This window comes from Pinus tabuliformis, chromosome 3_1, assembly GCF_031772625.1.
Source record: "Pinus tabuliformis cultivar Carrire ecotype Pingquan chromosome 3_1, CPIR1, whole genome shotgun sequence".
NCBI classification, from domain to species: Eukaryota; Viridiplantae; Streptophyta; class Pinopsida; order Pinales; family Pinaceae; genus Pinus; species Pinus tabuliformis.
Genome location: NC_142301.1, coordinates 679,758,695 through 679,782,352, shown reverse-complemented (window position 1 = coordinate 679,782,352; position 23,658 = coordinate 679,758,695). Strand labels below are relative to the sequence as shown.

The following is a 23,658-nucleotide window of genomic DNA, read 5'->3' as shown; positions in this document are numbered from 1 at the left end:
CAACAGGAACATCCAAAAATAACAATTGTCTCAAATTATTCATCTATGCATGTAGTATCATCATGACCAACCTCTTGTTCATTGTGTTGATTTTCTATTTCATTTACAAACTCCATTGTCATATCCTCTTCCACCCATTTCTTTTTGCATGATTTAATTGTACGGCGTAGGCCACGTCCATATGCAGGTATTTGTATTGGTCTATCAAAATGATTAAACTCCTCATTTGTTCTGATTCCATTGCCAACCTAAAATAATTGATACATGCATTATTTTTTCCAAGGTTAGAGATTAGACTATATGATGTACTTATATCGTCCATTAATTTATAACTGAACTTATTTATAACACCCACAAAGTATAACAATTGTATCAAAGTATTCATTCCATGTATTATCATCATGACTAACCTCTTGTTCATTCCCAACTTTGGTTGAAGATTAAGATGTCATCTAAATACACCACCAGAAATGCATTGGTGAAGGGTCACAAGATGTCATCAATCAACTTCATGAAGGTTGCAGTAACATTCGTCAACTTGAAAGGCATGACCAACCATTCGAAAAGTCCCTCCTTGGATTTGAAGTCAGTCTTCCACACATCAGAATTAACCAAACTTCAAGTTAATATTGCTGGAATATTTGGCCCCCTTGAGCTGGTCGAGAAGGTCATCAATCCATGGGATTGGGTACCTATTATAGACAATGATTTTGTTTGGGACCCGATAGTCAATATAGAGTCTCCAGGTCCCATCCTTCTTATGTACCAATACAATCAGAGTCCCACAGGGTGATGAGCTTTTCCTAATGTGCCCTTTCTGCAACAACTCCTGAATTTGCCTCTTGATCTCATTCTTCTCCAGAACACAACGTCGATATATTGATCCATTGGGAATGACGCGCTTGGGGTCAGATCGATGGACTGCTTGACCTGACAATGGAGAGGTACCCCCGCAGGTGAGGTGAAAATGTCCTTGTACTCCTCCATGACCTTGTCCATCTGCTACTACTGTGCGGAGGAGCCATGTTTGGAATTTGTGGCCACAATCTTCTTCTTGTCCTGAGGGTGATTCATAAGGAAAACAAATTTCCTAGTCTATGAAATGATCTTACTACATTTCTTTGCAGAGATCAAATAGATGGTGGTAGGCGGGGCTACTCGAGCTAAAGGAGTTGGATACTTTTGGCTAGTCTAGAGAATATCACAAAACAACTCCTAAACTTCAATGCACTCGCTTTCCAACACATACTAAGAAAGGGCAACAAGTTGGTAAACATGCTTGCCAATGAAGGGCTCAACTTCACTTTAGAGGTCATGGAATCTCTATGGGAACAAATTTTTGTTGCTCAATGGAAGCATGAATGTCAGGAAATTGTTGAACAAGACAAAGTTCCCTAAGGTGGGTGCACAAAATTAATTTTCCTGATTGACCATGATCTGTAGTAATCATATGAGAGGGAGGCAAGATGCCCACACCTAGCGACCTGCATGGCATATCTGCCACCACCATCACAATTCTCAGTAGAGGATGATATTTATGGTATTAGAGGCATTTGTACGAAAGGAGGTGGGCTACTATCATTTCGTAGATCTCACACTCTTCGAATCGAGCACACATTCATGGTTTTGTGTAGGTGAGTACACCACTGTCATTTAAAGAAGCAAAGCATATCATGTTGGATCATTAAGAGAAAAATACAGCCAATTCTCGAAGCCTTTAAAATAGGGCATATGGTCATGGGGTCCTGCAACACTCTATCAATGACTCTAGCTTGCAAGCGCCATGTAATCCCCGATGTTTGCACTTGCAATCAACCCCTTAGTATCTCCACTTTCGGTTATCATCCATGCCTCTCCTTTACAAGGATCTCTATCAATCAAGTTTGGTCTTCTCCTTTACTCCCCTTGCAACTCACTTCAGGATTGGTTCTTTTCCACAACCTCTCTTCTTGCTCCAATTTGGAATTTCGGATCTTGTCTCTCTGTCCCCATGCTTGGCTTTATTTTTGTTGCAGGTTTCCTCACCTGAGCCTCCTCACAATTTTAACCCCCCCCCCACTTTCAGTTAGAAAGGTTAACCTCTATCTAGTTTATTTTTACCCACCATCGACTTGTTCCTCCTTTCAATTGACTTTCTGCCGCCCCTACCTCTCACTCAGTCATGGTTCGATGTTGCACCACCATCTCCACAGAGGCAGAACATAGGGGCAGATCGAGTCAACCCCCCTCTCCTACTCCTCCCTCCCTGCATGCCTCCCATGCTTAGGATTCCACCGGAGCCATCGTGGACCATTATCAACGTCTCGTTCTTGAGGTCATGTAGTGAGCTATCGCTTACATCAAAGGGCAAGTTCGCTAGGCTAGAAGATACGTGCCAAATCATCACGTGGAGCGAGAAACACAAGATTATATTCATGATAACAGAAACTCCACCAGGGCGAGGGCCTCTGCTTAAGAATATTAACCTGTAATGGCATACTGAGACACTCATGGGCCGGGTACTTACTGACAGGGTTGACACCTAACAAGAGCTCCTTATTTGATGTTAGAACTCCTAAACAGAATGAACAACATGGAGAACATGCTGAATGACATGGATGACAACCTCAACCAAATTCTATCTACTACCCAGCCTCCATCAACCACAGGAGATGGCTCTCACCCTCGAGCTCATACTTAACACCCTGTAGAATGACAACTCAAGTGCAACTCTAGGAAAAATGATAACTCTCTCTATACCGTCTCTATTCTTCTACTTGTTTCAGAATGTATTTTGGTCTCTTAGTTTATGTAATTTTGTCTATGTATATCCTTGTTTTTGGTTTAAATTCCCAGACTCTCAGGTCAGAAAGAATGCGAGCAATATGAAAATTTTGTTTATGTGTTATTGCTTTGACCTCCCTAACGATAGACCAAACCAATCCATCTATGTTATAATCACGTTTTTTCTCGCAGTAATATAATCTAAATCCTCTAATCTTACAAAAATATGTCATTATTAGCTCAAGGCTGAACTCTTATGGGATTAATACCCTTACTTACCGGATTTTATTTTAAAATACTCGTTTATCTAACTTACTTGCTACATTAACCCAACTACCTTGTTATTTACTGCGCTAAGCGCATGAAATAACTCCATTCTTTCAAACAATTCTATCTCTTTATTTATCCTGTAAACTATTTATAACAACATTCTTTAACCCTACCTTATACCTTTATAAAAAGATTTAATTATCATTATAAATCTCCATCAACAATTATATTTTTATAATATCTTTCCTCAATGATCTTATTACCTTGAAATAAAAATTAAAAACTATCCTAATCCCTAAATATAAACCTTTCCCTTTCCCTAGAATGGAAAATGGTCCTTCACACTCTTATAACCCCTAAAAACATATTGTTTTAAAATATATAGCTATCTCAATTATCACTCCCTTTTAAAAAACACCCTAACATCATATTCACCACTTTTAAAGATTCTCTGCAAAGATTCACCACTTTCGAGGATTCCTTGGGATTGGACTATTCGACATACATAACAAACAACTAAAATGGTCCAATATCAATCAAAATATCCACAATATGACATATTCCATAAATAACTAATACCCCTGAAAAAAAAAAACACTTTCCTTTTAAACACACCGAGATTTGCAATGTTTAAATACATTGTAAACTAGTCTGACCCCTAACCAGAGTTTGATAAAAATCTCCTAATATTATTAAATTTATTTTAAAAAATAAAATAAAAAATATCTCTATTTTATAATAACTTAATTAACATTTGACCAACTGAAAATTTCGATCACATGATGTTCCATTTCCGAACCTCGTCCCCCTAAAAGAGGGATTTCTACCACGAGCTGTCTGATTGTCAATAACTAAGAATTTCACAATAAAATAGATTAAACCAAAGCCCTGCATAGTACCGTAAGGCTTTAAAATCCCTTTTAAAAAAGTCATATCCACACATCTCCATTGATTCGGCCTTTAAGCTCTGGAATCTCCCCCTTCTTCTTCATCTGCCTTCATCTTGCATTCTTTCAATGTTACCAGCGGAAAAAATGAGTTCTGCAATGCGACGATTGGTGGGATCTGCACTGAAGAATGCATCATCTTCTTCTTTCAAAACTAATGTTATGCTGAGAAGGTTTTATTCGAGCGGTGGAAGTCCGCCACGCAAGGTTGTTGTGTTGGGAGCTGCTGGGGGTATCGGGCAGCCATTGGCTCTTTTGATGAAACTCAATCCTCTGGTGTCAAAGTTGGCGCTCTATGATATCGCTGGCACTCCAGGTGTTGCTGCAGATGTCGTCCACATCAACAGCCGTGCGGAGGTGGGTTCCTCTTTTCCTACCGCGTTTTTTTCGTTCTCTGTATGTTGGATCTGTTCTCTCTCCGAACGATAGAGATGTTTTGATTTTAGTTTCAAGGGATCTCCATTGGGATCGATCGTACGACGACCCACTTGGTAGGATCTACTTTTCGTTAGTGTTTTACCTGTTATTAGTTCTTTGATTTTACGTTTCTGATATTGTCCATGGTCAGATAATTTATTTATTTTGGTAAGCGCCTATTTTTTTAAAGGAACCGAGCCTTATACCAGGCTTAGAATCCACTGCTATAACCTGTCAAGGTCTCTGGGATTCTTCGAATGTGGAATTTATTCTTTTGGCCACATTTTCGCAGGAAATATGCCTTCCGGGGCTTTTGAACGTGGGTTTGAGCCCTGAAAGCGCAATGATTTAATTTCTTAAACACAACCCAATTCACGTTAACGATCAACTCAATTCACTTTCATGGTCAGTTTGTAAATGTGTTTGTGCATATTTTTATTGATGAAAAAAAGCACCTAGATATTTATTTCGTGGAAATCCATGGCTGCATCATGTGCACCTACTCAATTAGGGTTTTTAATTTTATGGATCTAGGTGACATTTGGCCCAACAATCCATTGAAGCAACGCCCATCGCATTGTCATTCTAAAACGATTGTATTGTACACCGTGAATATTGGATTTGACTATACCTGACATTCTTTGGGCCATTTCAAAAGAAGCAGATATTGAGGGCTACATTATTATTATTTTTGATTGTTTTCTTGTTGGCAAATGTCTTTCTGTTAACATAGTGGGTTTTGCCCTCATTGTAGATGCTACAAACATAGAATCTCTATTCCACCAATTTCATGCAGGATTTGCACCTGATCTTGTCTGTTGAATCTCAATATGGTAGTTAACTCCGATGGTGAGATAATGCCACAACATACTTCTAAGAGGGCACTGAAAGTGCTATGATTTAACTACTTGACTACAATCTGCCCGACATTTATGGCTAGATTGAAATTTGGACTGTGCTTATTATTATTATTAGCAGTAGTAGTATTTGCTATTGATAGGAGAAGGTTGAAATTGAGGTTGGGCTCGCTATTATTGTTTTTGTTTGGTCAAGGCCTTTTGACTGGCGTGGGTGAAACACCTTAATTGCATCTATTCATCAAAGTCATGCATGACTTGCAGATGGGCTCATCTGTGCAAACCTCAATAGCACAGGGGTCATCATTAATAGCACCTCTGCATTATCATTGAACTGGTGTTTATCACGTTAACCCGACTTCATATTTTGGAATGACATGGGCAGCCGCATTATCATGGGAATATGCCTCCTGGGTTTTGAACCTGGGTCATCCTCATGACAAGAACCCTACAACTTGCCACTAAACCACAGCCCAATGGACGAGGTAGTTCATATTTTTTTGATGAAAAGTGCATTTATATTTTTAGCAGAATCCACGGCTGGATCATATGCCTCTGCTTAATAGGACTTTTTGATCTGATGGATATAAGTCATACTTGGCCTAATGACTACTTAGAAGTTAGAATAGTCTCATTGCATTGTCAATTTGTTATTTTGGGAGGATTGAATTGATGACCCTCTGCATATTGGATTTGCCTCTATATCCAACCTTTTTGGGGTCGTTTAGATTTGCCTCTTTATCCATGAGTAGATTAAATCAAAATAGTCTTCGCAGCGTAAATTAAACTAAGGTTGAATAAACTCCCTAAAGTGGCTTGTGAGATGCTAATTATTTATCACAGCATCACTTTTATACCTGTATTGGATAAGTCTATACCCTGATTGAAATGTCGTATACCTGGATTGGACAAGATTATACCCTGACTGAAACGTGGGTTGGTATAGGTCTTCAATCTCCTACGAGCATAATCATTGCTTTTGGTGCTCTATCTCCTCGGTAAAAGCCAAAAGGTGGATTTTACTATAGAATACAAATAATCCTATTCTTGTTCACTATGAGGAGGACATACCATTGCTTGGGTCATGGAACAAGGATAACAAGTTTTACTTCTTTTGGAACTTTGCGATAATAATTTCTTTTCTTATTTTTTGGTCTACATATTTATCATTTAATTTGGTACTGCCATATTGATTTTATCATGCTTGTGTCACGACCTTGTCAGTAATTCACAGCAGTGTGACCTGGGTGCAAGTTGCAGGATATATGGGAAAGGAACAACTTGGCACGGCATTGGAGAATGCAGATGTTGTGATCATTCCTGCTGGTGTGCCTCGAAAACCTGGCATGACCCGTGATGATCTCTTCAACATCAATGCAGGGATTGTTAAATCTCTTTGCTCTGCAATTGCAAAATACTGCCCAGAGGTAAGTTGTCATGATTTATGATCTTCTTTGAAGTTTTTGTTTTCATGCGATTTTCTTATTGACTATTTCATAGGAATAAGCATGACGTTCATTGTAAGTTGCTTTGTCGAAGGCTTTGTATGTTTGAGATCTATAGAGATGGCAATATATACAAATACATATTTGCAAGAATCTTTAACCAAGTTGTTGATCTAGATTTACATACTGTTCTTGTATATAATCAATTCTACTGGAGAGGTTAACGAAGCTTGAAGACTTCTTTGAGTCAAACGAATAGGTGATTGACTCATTATTGACTCTTTATTTGGACAAATTGCAGCTAACTTTTGCCCATAAGAAGGAAATACTAATTGAAATGAACTTAAGAGTAATTAGCTGTGTAGTCCAATGCAAGTTTGCAGCCACTGTTAAAGCCCTGTTATTCTTGTTTCTCCTCTTGTAGTTAGTAACTTAGCTTTTCGACTTTTGAGAAAATTGGCATATGAATATCAATATAAAAAATATCCTTGGTCTTCTATTTAACTGTGCACAAATCCACTTGATCACGAGGTATCCTCTATAACATTATATATTACATACAATCAGTATGTACTACCATTAGTGTGGCAAGTTAATAGATAAAGAAGTATGTTTCACAATTATTTGTTTTGTTCATGTACTGGTGTGTGTGTACAGTATGTATAGTATATTGTTACATATTATATAGATAGAGATATGGAGAGGGGGGAGAGTGTACTGGATAATGTTTTCCTTCTATCAAGAATGGTATATTTGGATTCAAGAAATCATCTAGAATTGGTTTTTATGGCATTGCTGAGGACTTGATATCCATGGCAGGCAATTGTAAATATCATCAGCAATCCTGAAAATTCTACTGTACCAATAGCTGTTGAGGTTTTTAAGAAGGCAGGGACCTATAATGAAAAGAAACACTTTGGTGTTAACTCTTGATGTTGTCCGCGCAAAGACGTTCTATGCTTCAAAAGAAGGAGTTCATGTTGAAGGTATTTAAAATTCTAGCTTGTTATGCTTAGCTACTCTCAAATATTTAGTATTCTGTAAAATATTTTTATTTTTTATAATTTAATCATGAAATATGCATCCTGGGCAAACATGCCAGGCACTTCTCCTCATTTCAAGGATGGTATCATAGGGCTCAAGGCCATCAGAAATATAGTCAGCTCAAGATGTCACTTGAGGGAATTGAACCCGGGTGGGAAGGATAACAGTCTTTGCACACAACCATCTGGGCTAGACCCAATACATGATATGCTGCATGATCTTACCAACATCATGCTTTTTTTAACATTAGATACAATTCTCAGTTTTATGTTTGTTGTTGATGTCATCCTATGCTGTCTGCAGAAGTTGATGTTCCTGTTGTAGGTGGACATGCGGGTGTTACAATTCTTCCACTTTTTTCACATGTATATGACTTTGTTGGATCCTCATCTTGAGTTTGTTCTTTACTCTTGGATATTAGAAGATTAATTTATCAAAGATAAAATGAGATCATAATTACCTACCCTTCAATACAGTTAAAAAGGGAACTAACACTTTTTTGTTTTGATAATTTTTTTTAGGCAACACCAAAGCCAAACTCTGTATTGTCTGAGGAGGACATTAAAGCCTTGACAAAGCGCACACAGGATGGAGGAACTGAAGTTGTTGAAGCAAAAGCAGGGAAAGGTTCAGCCACACTGTCTATGGCGTAAGTTTATGTTTTGGTCCTCTATAGTGGCTAATATGCATTCATATCTTTTGAATGTTTTTTTATTCTTACGTGACTGTCTAGAGTGCTGAATTTTTCATCTTGATGCAGTAGTTGGAGTCAGATAATATTATCATGGTGTGTGCTTCATGATTTCATGCTTGGCATGCAACATGATTTCATGCTTGATAAGTACCTAATCTGAGATTCACTGTCAGCGAGAATATGGCATGAAGGAGCTTCTTTCTCTTTATCTGAATCTTGTACTTCATACATTTGCATGTCTCAAATATTTTGCCTTAAGCTTAGGTACTTATCCTACATGAAATCATGTAGCATGCATGTCTCAAATCTTTTCCCTTAGGCTTTCTCATTTGTGTGAAACTCAGCGGGTGCTTTTAACCTGTGATGTTTGACCGATGGATTGTTGCCTTTTTACCTTAGTTTGATTCAAATGTTCAGAGTTAATCTAGATTCTGCATGCAAAGATCCTTCCCTAAGAAAAGCCATGAGTCTCTTCAAGGATGTTATTCCTTCTTAAACATAAGATATGTCAAATGGATCCCGCAAAAGTTGTGTGCTTGATGATGGGTAAATCTGGGTATGAGATTTACAAATTTGCACTTACATGTATGCCTGTGGTTGCAATTCACAGATAGGCGCATAGCATCCATTCATTACCTCATCTTGAGCATTTGAGCATGGTTCATGCAAAAAACATTGCTGGTCAGTTAAATCCATTAGTTGAAAACTTGGAAGTGAAGAGTAGTGTTGTAGTCTTCTCTATGATGATGAATGCTTTTTGAGACTTCAAAATGTTTAGACATGCAATTCCTTTTTCATCTTGCTCCCGTGTTCTCAAATTTTTTTTTTCTACTGTTTTTTAAGGCCAAATATAAACCATGGGATATATATTTTTCCTACCGCGTTTTTTTCGTTCTCTGTATGCTGGATATGTTCTCTCTGCGAACGATAGAGATGTTTTGATTTTAGTTTCAAGGGATCTCCATTGGGATCGATCGTACGATGACCCACTTGGTAGGATCTACTTTTCGTTAGTGTTTTACCTGTTATTAGTTCTTTGATTTTACGTTTCTGATATTGTCCATGGTCAGATAATTTATTTATTTTGGTAAGCGCCTATTTTTTTAAAGGAACCAGGCCTTATACCAGGGTTAGACTCCACTGCTATAACCTGTCAAGGTCTCTGGGATTCTTCGAATGTGGAATTTATTCTTTTGGCCACATTTTTGCAGGAAATATGCCTTCCGGGGCTTTTGAACGTGGGTTTGAGCCCTGAAAGCGCAATGATTTAATTTCTTAAACACAACCCAATTCATGTTAATGGTCAACTCAATTCACTTTCATGGTTAGTTTGTAAATGTGTTTGTGCATATTTTGATTGATGAAAAAAAGCACCTAGATATTTATTTCGTGGAAATCCATGGCTGCATCATGTGCACCTACTCGATTAGGGTTTTTAATTTTATGGATCTAGGTGACATTGGCCCAACAATCCATTGAAGCAACACCCATCGCATTGTCATTCTAAAACGATTGTATTGTACACCGTGAATATTGGATTTGACTATACCTGACATTCTTTGGGCCATTTCAAAAGAGGCAAATATTGAGGGCTACATTATTATTATTTTTGATTGTTTTCTTGTTGGCAAATGTCTTTCTGTTAACATAGTGGGTTTTGCCCTCATTGTAGATGCTACAAACATAGAATCTCTATTCCACCAATTTCATGCAGGATTTGCACCTGATCTTGTCTGTTGAATCTCAATATGGTAGTTAACTCCGATGGTGAGATAATTCCGCAACATACTTCTAAGAGGGAACTGAAAGTGCTATGATTTAACTACTTGACTACAATCTGCCTGACATTTATGGCTAGATTAAAATTTGGGTTGTGCTTATTATTATTATTAGCAGTAGTAGTATTTGCTATTGATAGGAGAAGGTTGAAATTGAGGTTGGGCTCACTATTATTGTTTTTGTTTGGTCAAGGCCTTTTGACTGGCGTGGGTGAAACACCTTAATTGCATCTATTCATCAAAGTCACGCATGACTTGCAGGTGGGCTCATCTGTGCAAACCTCAATAGCACAGGGGTCATCATTAACAACACCTCTGCATTATCATTGAACTGGTGTTTATCACGTTAACCCGACTTCATATTTTGGAATGACATGGGCAGCCGCATTATCATGGGAATATGCCTCCTGGGTTTTGAACCTGGGTCATCCTCATGACAAGAACCCTACAACTTGCCACTAAACCACAGCCCAATGGACGAGGTAGTTCACATTTTTTTGATGAAAAGGGCATCTATATTTTTAGCAAAATCCACAGCTGGATCATATGCCTCTGCTTAATAGGACTTTTTGATCTGATGGATCTAAGTCATACTTGGCCTAATGACTACTTAGAAGTTAGAATAGTCTCATTGCATTGTCAATTTGTTATTTTGTGAGGATTGAATTGATGACCCTCTGCATATTGGATTTGCCTCTATATCCAACCTTTTTGGGGTCGTTTAGATTTTCCTCTTTATCCATGAGTAGATTAAATCAAAATAGTATTCGCAGCGTAAATTAAACTAAGGTTGAATAAACTCCCTAAAATGGCTTGTGAGATGCTAATTATTTATCACAGCATCACTTTTATACCTGGATTGGATAAGACTATACCCTGATTGAAATGTCGTATACCTAGATTGGACAAGATTATACCCTGATTGAAACGTGGGTTGGTATAGGTCTTCAATCTCCTACGAGCATAATCATTGCTTTTGGTGCTCTATCTCCTCGGTAAAAGCCAAAAGGTGGATTTTACTATAGAATACAAATAATCCTATTCTTGTTCACTATGAGGAGGACATACCATTGCTTGGGTCCTGGAACAAGGATAACAAGTTTTACTTCTTTTGGAACTTTGCGATAATAATTTCTTTTCTTATTTTTTGGTCTACATATTTATCATTTAATTTGGTACTCCCATATTGATTTTATCATGCTTGTGTCACGACCTTGTCAATAATTCAGAGCAGTGTGACTTGGGTGCAGGTTGCAGGATATATGGGAGAGGAACAACTTGGCATGGCATTGGAGAATGCAGATGTTGTGATCATTCCTGCTGGTGTGCCTAGAAAACCTGGCATGACCCGTGATGATCTCTTCAACATCAATGCAGTGTTTGTTAAATCTCTTTGCTCTGCAATTGCAAAATACTGCCCAGAGGTAAGTTGTCATGATTTATGATCTTCTTTGAAGTTTTTGTTTTCATGCGATTTTCTTATTGACTATTTCATAGGAATAAGCATGACGTCCATTGTAAGTTGCTTTGTCGAAGGCTTTGTATGTTTGAGATCTATAGAGATGGCAATATATACAAATACATATTTGCAAGAATCTTTAAGCAAGTTGTTGATCTAGATTTACATACTGTTCTTGTATATAATCAATTCTACTGGAGAGGTTAACGAAGCTTGAAGACTTCTTTGAGTCAAACGAATAGGTGATTGACTCATTATTGACTCTTTATTTAGACAAATTGCAGCTAAATTTTGCCCATATGAAGGAAATACTAATTGAAATGAACTTAAGAGTAATTAGCTGTGTAGTCCAATGCAAGTTTGCAGCCACTGTTAAAGCCCTGCTATTCTTGTTTCTCCTCTTGTAGTTAGTAACTTAGCTTTTCGACTTTTGAGAAAATTGGCATATGAATATCAATATAAAAAATATCCTTGGTCTTCTATTTAACTGTGCACAAATCCACTTGATCACGAGGTATCCTCTATAACATTATATATTACATACAATCAGTATGTACTACCATTAGTGTGGCAAGTTAATAGATAACGAAGTATGTTTCACAATTATTTGTTTTGTTCATGTACTGGTGTGTGTGTACAGTATGTATAGTATATTGTTACATATTATATAGATAGAGATATGGAGAGGGGGGAGAGTGTACTGGATAATGTTTTCCCTCTATCAGGAATGGTATATTTGGATTCAAGAAATCATCTAGAATTGGTTTTTATGGCATTGCTGAGGACTCGATATCCATGGCAGGCAATTGTAAATATCATCAGCAATCCTGTAAATTCTACTGTACCAATAGCTGCTGAGGTTTTTAAGAAGGCAGGGACCTATAATGAAAAGAAACTCTTTGGTGTTACTACTCTTGATGTTGTCCGCGCAAAGACGTTCTATGCTTCAAAAGCAGGAGTTCCTGTTGAAGGTATTTAAAATTCTGGCTTGTTATGCTTAGCTACTCTCAAATATTTAGTATTCTGTAAAATATTTTTATTTTTTATAATTTAATCATGAAATATGCATACTGGGCAAACATGCCAGGCACTTCTCCTCATTTCAAGGATAGTATCATAGGGCTCAAGGCCACAAGAAATATAGTCAGCTCAAGATGTCACTTGAGGGAATTAAACCCGGGTGGGAAGGATAACAGTCTTTGCACACAACCATCTGGGCTAGACCCAATACATGATATGCTGCAGGATCTTACCAACATCATGTTTTTTTTAACATTTACAATTCTCAGTTTTTATGTTTGTTGTTGATGTCATCCTATGCTGTCTGCAGAAGTTGATGTTCCTGTTGTAGGTGGACATGCGGGTGTTACAATTCTTCCACTTGTTTCACATGTATATGACTTTGTTGGATCCTCATCTTGAGTTTGTTCTTTACTCTTGGATATTAGAAAATTAATTTATCAAAGATAAAATGAGATCATAATTACCTACCCTTCAATATAGTTAAAAAGGGAACATACACTTTTTTGTTTTGATAAATTTTTTTAGGCAACACCAAAGCCAAACTCTGTATTGTCTGAGGAGGACATTAAAGCCTTGACAAAGCGCACACAAGATGGAGGAACTGAAGTTGTTGAAGCAAAAGCAGGGAAAGGTTCAGCCACACTGTCTATGGCGTAAGTTTATGTTTTGGTCCTCTATAGTGGCTAATAAGCATTCATATCTTTTGAATGTTTTTTTATTCTTATGTGACTATCTAGAGTGCTGAATTTTTCATCTTGATGCAGTAGTTGGAGTCAGATAATCTTATCATGGTGTGTGCTTCATGATTTCATGCTTGGCATGCAACATGATTTCATGCTTGATAAGTACCTAATCTGAGATTCACTGTCAGTGAGAATATGGCATGTAGGAGCTTCTTTCTCTTTATCTGAATCTTGTACTTCATACATTTGCATGTCTCAAATCTTTTGCCTTAAGCTTAGGTACTTATCCTACATGAAATCATGTAGCATGCATGTCTCAAATCTTTTCCCTTAGGCTTTCTCATTTGTGTGAAACTCAGCGGGTGCTTTTAACCTGTGAGGTTTGACCGATGGATTGTTGCCTTTCATTTACCTTAGTTTGATTGAAATGGTCAGAGTTAATCTAGATTCTGCATGCAAAGATCCTTCCCTAAGAAAAGCCATGAGTCTCTTCAAGGATGTTATTCCTTATTAAACATAAGATATGTCAAATGGATCCCGCAAAAGTTGTGTGCTTGATGATGGGTAAATATGGGTATGAGATTTACAAATTTGCACTTACATGTATGCCTGTGGTTGCAATTCACAGATAGGCGCATAACATCCATTCATTACCTCATCTTGAGCATTTGAGCATGGTTCATGCAAAAAACATTGTTGGTCAGTTAAATCCATTAGTTGAAAACTTGGAAGTGAAGAGTAGTGTTGTAGTCTTCTTTATGTTGATGAATGCTTTTTGAGACTTCAAAATGTTTAGACATGCAATTCCTTTTTCATCTTGCTCCTGTGTTCTCAATTTTTTTTTTTTCTACTGTTTTTTAAGGCCAAATATAAACCATGGGATATATATTTTTACCCTGAAGACCTCCAAATCATTTGGAAAAGGAGGTGCTGTAGCAAAAGAGATGGGTTGAATTTGCTGTTTGGATGGACTCTATGGTATGTAATCCTAGTTGGATTTCCAATATACTTTTAAACCATATTTTCATTTTATTTTTTAGTACTATTAGATATTATATCTTACCTCATTTTACGGTTAACATTGTATAACAAAAACATGCGTTGTGTTATGTAATTAATACTAACATGTAATATTGATTTTTTTTGTCAGAATGCTATAGGTAATGATTGCCAAGATGATGATCCAAATTATGTTCAACATATATCAGGAGATGATGAGGATGATGGTGGTGAAGGAGGAGATGATGATGATAGTTGCGGTGTTGGTGATGATGTGGATCAGAGTAATGAGGATGGTCAAGATGATCATGAGGATGATCTTGGTGGTGGTAGCTAGGCATGCACATGCATTGTTTTTTATGAAGAAATTATTGTGTAGAATGACATTGTTATGTTTAGATGGGTGTTGTGAATTTACCCTATATCAATGAGACATTTTGATTTTGTAATCATACGATGAGTTTGATTTATGTATGTTTTTAATTTATCATAGAATAACGATATTCATGAAATATTTTGATTTGTTAATCATATTTGAATTTTAGTTGTTTTGATTAAAAATAATACTGATTTTATTAGTATTATGTTGCTATTTTATACATGTTTTGAAAATTGTTAATGACACATTGTTATTTTTTTGGATGGATGTTGTCAATTTCTCTTAAATTTCTTTACAAATGATTTTGAATTGTGATATTTGCTTTAATGATATTTAGAAACTATCATATATTTCACTATGAATCTATAAAGGGGGTCATATATGTAAAGAAAAATATACTCTATATAAGAAGTTAAATGCGGATGTAACCATGGATGAAAAATTGAAAGTAAAATTGAATGTTAAACTAGGAATTAATACAAAATGCAAACAATTGACATACAAAGTGTTTTAAATTAGAAGTGAAAAATTGTGCAATAGTTGACACAAAGAAGGGAACAAAACATGGCATACAAAAGGATATCAAATTGGGCAAAAACAAGGACACATAAATGGGCACCAAATTAGATGCAAAAAAGACAACAACTAGATGTAAAATAAGATGCAAAGTTGAGCGTTAAAAAGAAACAAAAAATGTTACAAATTAATATGCCAAATGATGATGCAAATAATGGTGTAAATTTGGGATGCAAACTTGGGTGCAAAAAAGGAAAAAAAAAGATGTAAGAAAAGACATAAAACAAGATGCAAAATGGGGCTGAAAAAAGGTGAAACCAAGGATGCCATATTGGATGTAAAAAATGATTCCTAATCACATGCAAATTTAGGCTCGAACTCAGACACAAAATTATATGCAAATGTGGACACAAAATGAGGCAAAAAAAGATGCAAATTTGGATGGTGAAAACGATGTAAAACTAGACACCAAAAAAATGCAAAATTGGATGAAAAAGTCGGTGTAAATAATGGTGCAACATTGGACACAAGTAGACACAAAAAAATGGTGCAAAAAGGGGCATAAAATAGCTTAAAATTGGATGCAAAACTTGGTGCAAAAACAAATACAAAAGTAGACGTAAAAAATGGCTCTAAATTGAATGTACCATTAGACACAAAATAAGATGCAAAGGTGGACACAACACATGAATCAACATAAGATGCAAATATAAATGCAAATTTCGATGCTCAAAATGATGTAACATTAGATGCAAGAGATGGTGTTAAAAATGATGCAAAATTGGATGAAACAAATGACGCAAAATATGGTGCAAAATGAGATGGGAAAAATGGAGACAAATCAAACGTAAATGTGGATGTAAAAAATGGTCCAAAAAAAGATGCAAAAATGGGCACAAAAATGGATGCAAAATTTGGTGCTAAATCAAATTCAACACATGGTGAAAAGATAGGCACCAAAGCTGGTGCAAAAATAGAAGCAAAAACTAGTGTAAGACTAGATACAAAATCTGGCGTAAGACTAGATGCAAAAACTGACACAAAATGGATGCATAAAAAGACGTTAAATTGGATTCAAAATACAGTGTAAACTTGATGCAAATGATGGTGCAAAAATGGAAGCAAAGAATGACACAAAATAGGAAGCAAAAGAGAATGAAAAATAGATGCAAAAAACGACACAAAACTAGAAGCAAAACCTGTCATAAAATAAGATGCAAATCTTGGTTCAAAATTTGACGCAAAAAATGATGCATAGTTTGGTGTAAAAAATGATGCAAAATCTAGCGTGAAAAAGGATGCAAAATCAGGTGCAAAAAAGGACGCTTTAAAAATTGTACAATAGAGCCAGATTTAGCGCCAGGTTACTCATCACAATTACAAAAAAAATGCACTAAAATCTGGCGCTAAATCTGGCGCAAATCGCTGGTTTTGTTGTAGTGACCTTCTTGCTCTAATATGAACTCGAGCATCCTGGTCACCATTTTTCTTACATTAGGTAGAGCTTTATAATGAAGGTGAGAAAAACTCCAATGTCATAGTTCAGAATGAAGAGATGTATCATAAGACATGACACCCAACAGGCTTCCTCCGTCCTGATATAATGAATCAAACCGAAACCCAAGAGTAAAAGCATCTTTAAAGTTCTTTTTCCATACACGTAGCTTGCCATCGCTAAAGGCCACCTCGTAGCCTTTGTCTTCCATTTTTGAAATGGACACCAGGTTCCTTTTGAGATCAGGTACGTATAATACATCTTGTAAGTTGATGGTATTATCGTGATTCAATTGAAGAGTGACATTTCCTACATCTTTCACGGAATATTTTAAATTATCTCCAAGAAAAATTTCCAGTTTGGTTTCCTTCTCTATTAGATTATAGAGAGCTTCTTTGTAACCAGTGAAGTGCCTTGAGGCACCACTATCAATAAGCCAATTTCCTTTGATTGTCTTGAGAGGGGTTTTTATCATCATCCCGGTGCGAGTCCCTTTTATCAGGGCACTCCCTTGCATAGTGACCCGTTTTATTGCAATTGTAACATCATCTATTTCTTCCACCCTTTGGCCCAACCTTTCCTTTGAATTTAGCTGCAGAATTGTTTCTTCTTTTAGTATGAGAAGAAAAGGCAGAGGGATGACCTTTAAGCATGGGGATTTATTGCTCTTCCATCCTTGTTTCTTCTTGAATGCATCTAGCCATTAATTCCTCAAATCCAGGAATTATGTTATTGTTGAGAAGAGTAGTCCTGAATATATACGATGCAGATGGAAGTCCTCCAAGAGTTGTGAGTGTCATTTCCCTGTCAAGAATTACATACCCAATAGATAGGAGATCATTCTTGATCTCGGTGATTCTTAAGAAATATGCTTGCATACTCTCATCTTTTCCCTTCTTAATTTCCTTCAGCTTATTTCTAAGAAACAAGACTTTATTTGCATCATTAACTTTAAATAAACTCACCAGTCTATCGTAGATTTCCTTGGAGGTGTTCAACTTGGAAACATAGGCCACCAAGTGCTTGTCGATAGAATCCCGGATGAACTTCCTTGGTTTGACTCCTCCTTTGGTCCATTTGTTCCTAGTAGTAGAGGATGCATTTGATGGAGGCTCAACAATTCTGCCTTTCACATGGTCCGACACTTCCTGTTCTTCTAATGTTAGATCGAAAGACATCTTCCATCCGTGATAGAAAGACTTCTCACGGATTTTGTCTTCAGTAGGGAAGTGTGTTGAGGACCCCATGATTTATTTAAGATAGCCTTTCCAACCTTCTCTTTGGTGATTGCTCTTTCTCTTGCTCTTGCTTGAGCTTTGTCTTCACCTCAGCTCTGATACCATGTTCAATTATGGTATGTTCTATGTTTAGAGTAGTTTACTTATTTTTATTCTTATTACCCATAGATTAGCAGTCACATATACATTAAGTAAAGCGTATATAGAACATTAAATGATCAACAGAAACAAGCCAAGACAAGAGACACAAGGTGTGGCAGCTAGCCAGGGACAAACCCCAATGCGGGGAAACCCTTTGATCAAATTTTCTTTTATCTTCAATAGTTTAGCAGAGAGAAATAGTACAAAATCTGAATTCTGTAATTTTATATCAGCAGTAGCAAACCCTAGATCAGCAAAGTCAAACTTGGTCAAACTAGTTTAAATTGACCTCTAAAACGCTTGGTTAATTTCCGGTCAACTTTTCCTCGAACAAGTTGAAGAAACAACCCTTGAACAGCCCCAAAAGTATGGTCTATTTGCAAATTTCTGAAGTCAACTTGTAGCCCTAAACTAGGGAAGTCAACACTGGTCAAACCAGAGGTCAGATCACCTCAGTTTTCATGCCAGTGACAAATTATTGTGTAACACCTACTCCCTTTGAGTAGATTATCCTCCTTCTTCCAAACCTTACTTTACTGGGTCCTAGTAGGAGCATTACTTTCCATTTTCTTCTTCACCCTTGTCTAATTTTTCTCATGGTTGCATCGGGCTCGGACACTTCTCCTTCATCTACTTTTTCTTTACCCAAATATTCTTGCTACCTTTTTTATTTTTTGCAAGAGAGAAATAATTGGGTTGTTTCTACTCTTTCTTGCCTACAATTTATGCTTAATGCAACTAATACTCATATAGGGGTTCATCATGGGGGTAAGAGGATCATTATTCTTGTTTTTTTTATGATTTCTTTCTCCTCTTTTTAACATGTTGTCTTCACATAGAGCAGTAAATACAAACTCATAATACTCTTCTCTCATATTTATTCTCATCTTCAATGATCGAGCTACCTATTTTGCATGCATGTTATGAGTGGAATTCCTTGTCTTCCCATATTTGAACTCGCTTCCTTATGCCCAAAGTTTCCACAATTGTGGCATGCAACATTGCTTACGAATGGGGTAAAGGATTTTTGACTTCTCACAACATTTACATTATTTATTCTCGTGTTGTTTTCATACCGACTCCTTGGGTAATAATAATCTCTCATGTTTCTGTTATCAAACTCCTTCTTGGGCATCCTATGCATTATTGGGTTTCTGCCGCCCATCATGCTTTTCTTTCTTACATTCCATCTACAATGAATATGGCTTTATACCCATAATTTTTGCAAGAAATACAATAACCGTTGAAACAAACTTTCATACCTGGAAGCATTTCACCCTTGATGATATTTTCCTTGAGGCACACAGGATATTTGTTGGTCCCTCATGTAGCTTCCATGGTTTTTTGAATTTCTGCCATAAACAACACTTTGTTATCACTTCTTCTGTTGTTGATCTATTTTTGTTTGCTATTTTTTTACACTCTTTAGTTTTTCTCCTTCTTGTTGGTGCTTATGATTCTACTACTATTTTTTCTTCTTTGATTGTTGTTGTTGTTCAACAAATTGTTTTCCTTTATTATTGTTGAGACCTTTAACAACATTTTATTGGGTTGTTGACCCTTGAACCTTTACTCTCATGGAGCTTAAATCCCCTATGATATCTTGAGTAGCCTCGATGAGAGGCGATCTCTACTTAAAAATAATCTCATCCAAGGCCTTTATGATCTCCTCAAGCTTATGATATTAAGACAATTGATTATCAACCCTTTCTATGTCATGCCTCAATAAGACTACTTCTGCTTGTAGTCTCTCACATTGATATTCTTTCTCATGAAGATGATTTATCAACCTCTCATTCAATATGTTGGTTTTCTCTTGTTGAGCATTAAGATCAACAACAATTTTGCTCAACTTATCATTCTCAACGTCACATTCTCGCAAAATCTCCTTAATATCCTTAAGAATATATATGATCTTTGTCTTGAAATAATATTATGATCTAAATCCTTCTCTTCATTGTCATATGTGCAAACAAATTCATCACAAGAATCTACACCCCTTTCTGAGTCTCCAAAATCCTCCATGGGTCTGAGGAGTACTCCTTCTTCATCATTACAATGAATGGATTCATTTCCACCTGTATATGGATACTCATTGGATTTCACTTCATTTTTTTCATGAAGTTTTCTTTACTCTTCCTTTGAGGTACCCTCATTAGTTATTTCTACGAATGTAAGTATTTCGTAAAAACTACTAGATGGATGACTATATTTTTCTTTAGAATATGAATGTGTACTAAATTTCCTATCTCTTTATATCCATCACAAAAAATAGCTTACATTCTAAGCAGCATGGTCTCTCTTCTAATTCTTATTCTTCACTTTTGGAGTGATAATTTACAATTTTCACAATTGAAAGAAGATCTTCATACATTAGAGAATATTTCCTTAGGGATGCCTTCATCTTCTTTCTCCTTCTTTTCTCTTCCTTGATGGTTGCATCTATAGGTTCTAGTTCACTTCTTGATAAATAAGGCGAGCTTCAACCTTCTCTTGAGCCACAATTCTACCATCTCCATATATACAATGCATCTTGTCCAATATTTATTTTTTGGTCTCACAGTGACTAACTTTATCAACATTTGTCTTTGATAACCCTTTCATGATAATCTCCTTCGCTTTTGAATTAAACTCATTATTTTATCCATATTCCATAGACAACCAAACATCTTCATTGATGACCATAAAGTAGGTTCCCATTCTAATCCTTGAGAGCTCATACTCTGATCCATTAAAAAATGGGACTCCTTCTGCTATAATTCAAGTTTCATTAGCCATGTTTCTTCTTCATTTACTTTCAAGCGATTGAGATTTTCATGAAGGAACCTAACTATGATACCAATTGTTGGAAACACTTTTTTGATACTAAGAGGGTGTGTGAACTAGTACTAAGACTAATTTAATATTGTATGCCTTGATTTATATTTTGATTTAATCTTGGAAACCATTCATGTGAACGATCAACAACATATCATATATCAACATTACAAATCAACACATTAACACATACACCATAAACAAAATACACACAAGACATAGAGGGTTAACATGGATGCCCTTCTAGCAGAAAAAACAACCAAAGATTTGGTTGTATTAAGATGTAAAATAAAAGTTCCTACTCTATTTAAATTATAATTCTTTGTGAGCCACAACCCATAGGAAGAAACAACTCCCTTATATTGTTTACTAGAACTCACTAACAGGAAGCACCAACTCCCCTTCTTCTATAGAAAAATGATTAGGTTACCATGAAGGACCAAATTCATGGATTTATGTATGCACCCACTTGCAAGATGAAACAACCTCAAATATCTCCTTAGTAACCCACTAGATGGAAGCACTAACTCCCTAATATGTATAGCCCAACCCACACTCAATAAGGAAACTAATACTCACTATAAATGACAACCTCTCTGCCTATTTTCATCTATGATGTCATCCACTTGGCCTTCTATTCTCTTATGAATTTGACTCTCTATTCTACTTAGCAAAATTCACTTAACTCATCCCACACAACACTCTATCCACACCATGCAATAACATTTAGTTCTTTTGCTATCGGTCCTCAAACAATCATAACTCAACAGTTCTCGGGCTTGACTCTTTTCCGTGCACTCTCGACCTTTCTCTTTTGAATATGCATTCTTGACTGGTTACAGCAACACACACTCACGTTAATCTATCTACTCGACCCACATCAATGCTACATCCCAGAACTACACATTTTTAGTCCTTCATTTTGTTCCTCCACAATAGCAATGTTGTCTCTTCTAGCCATCATTATATCATCCACGCTACTCAAGAGCATACTCAAACATGACCTCCTATTCTACTGACCCATCTAAATGCTTGGCCTTTGCAGCAGAATTAATTTTGTAAATGGGACCATGAACATTTCTTGATGGTGATAATTAATACTTAGTCAAACTATGTACTCAAACAGGGGATTCCATGCTTATTGATTTCCCACCGTACTCTGATTGTACTTTGTTCATGGCCTCTTTGAGCTATGGTTGAATCTCCATTAATCCCTATAATATTTTCCTCATTTAACTCTTCCTAGCATGGAAGGAATAATATACATGGATTGATATGTATAAACTAGGCACATAAATACAATTTGTAATTGTGGTCCTTGATCCAAAAATCCATGTAGTCATCCTTGACACCAAATCATAGATCTATTCGCTAAATTGTTCATATGCATAGGTGTTAAGCCCTTAGGCCGCAAAATTGTTTCATTACATTTGGTTAGAAGGCCCTTGGTCACAATAGCATGTGATATCTCCACAAAACCATGACCTAGGTGTGCCTTCCGACATTTCACAAAATTTTTAACTTCCATCCAATAGCTCTATCCCTAAACTCTATTATCCCAACCAACACTCCCACTACACATTTTTTGTCCTCTACGGTGAACCTTCCGAGAACATGTCTCCATCTGTCGGGCCCATTTTCCTAGCCAAAACTCCAAACTTGCCTTTATTTTTCCTTTAGGGTAAAGTTTTTGGGATTTTCCTTCTAGGATTTACCTTCTAGGATTTTCCTTTTGGAATCAAGTCTCCATCTATCAAGCCCATTATCCCAACCAAAAATTCTATCATGACTCTTTCTTTCCTCCGAGGTTAACCTTCTGGGATTTTCCTTATGGGATTTATCTTATGATACTTTCATTTTGGGTTTTTCCTTATAGGATTTATCTTCTGAGTAGGCCCTTATAGGTTATATCTTCTGGGATTGTTGTCTGTAGTACCTTCTAGGTTGTCATCATGCAAATTTCACCAATGCGACATGGATTCATCTAAGTGGTGACACATGTCACTCAAATTTGGCCCACTTAGGGTGCGTGAAAACATGATATGTGCAAGCCATGTGTCCTCCATATTAACATCATAATGGCATCATCTTGGGCCTATAAAATATTTCCCATGCCTATCAGAGATGAGAGAGAAAATTTTCTTGGGCCTATATTTTTCACCCAATTCCTTTGTTAAAATTTCAAAGAAAAAAACAATGAATTCAAGCTTCACAGTGCCCGACAACTTACCATCCTCAGCCTTCACCTTACGCGTGCACTATATTTCTTCTCAGATAGTTATCCTAGGCTATCATCATCCCAGGCACTCCCTTACGCTCTGAGTTATAACCTTCCAAGGTAAACTTCATTCGAGATGACTTGTGTAATGGGTCTTCCTATGGGCCAATAAAAATGGTTCTTGTTGCAGTAATGCTATGCAATGTTCACTTGGAAATCCTTTAGTAGCTCCACTAACTACTCTTCCAACTTATTTCCAAAATCAGTCTCCTTTTTGACACTTCACCACCTTTAACTTAGCCCATTTGAATTTTGAGGTACCTGCATTTGACTAGCAATAACTCCTGATCTATAAGGCCATTTATGGACTGCAATATACCATTGGAAAGCTCTTTCTGAGCACTATCCAACTATGCCACTTTTAGGACCCTTTGAGATAAAATCCTAACACAAAAATTGCTTCAAATCCTGGACC

The 23,658-nt window shown here is 36.6% G+C and overlaps 2 protein-coding genes across 2 annotated transcripts; both read left to right on the top strand.

The window, feature by feature from the left end:
• The first annotated feature begins 4,067 nt into the window (after positions 1–4,067).
• LOC149188925 (malate dehydrogenase, mitochondrial-like) lies at positions 4,068–7,632 on the top strand. Its single transcript, XM_089410081.1, has 4 exons — positions 4,068–4,337; positions 4,588–4,720; positions 6,515–6,681; positions 7,519–7,632. Exons 1-4 carry the CDS (start codon positions 4,068–4,070, stop codon positions 7,630–7,632), a joined length of 684 nt encoding a protein of 227 aa, XP_089266207.1.
• Positions 7,633–7,749: 117 nt separating this feature from the next.
• LOC149188924 (malate dehydrogenase, mitochondrial-like) lies at positions 7,750–11,553 on the top strand. Its single transcript, XM_089413114.1, has 3 exons — positions 7,750–8,108; positions 8,265–8,392; positions 11,466–11,553. The coding sequence occupies exons 1-3, from the start codon at positions 8,034–8,036 to the stop codon at positions 11,524–11,526; spliced, it is 264 nt and encodes an 87-aa protein (XP_089269240.1). The 5' UTR covers positions 7,750–8,033; the 3' UTR covers positions 11,527–11,553.
• Positions 11,554–23,658: the final 12,105 nt, after the last annotated feature.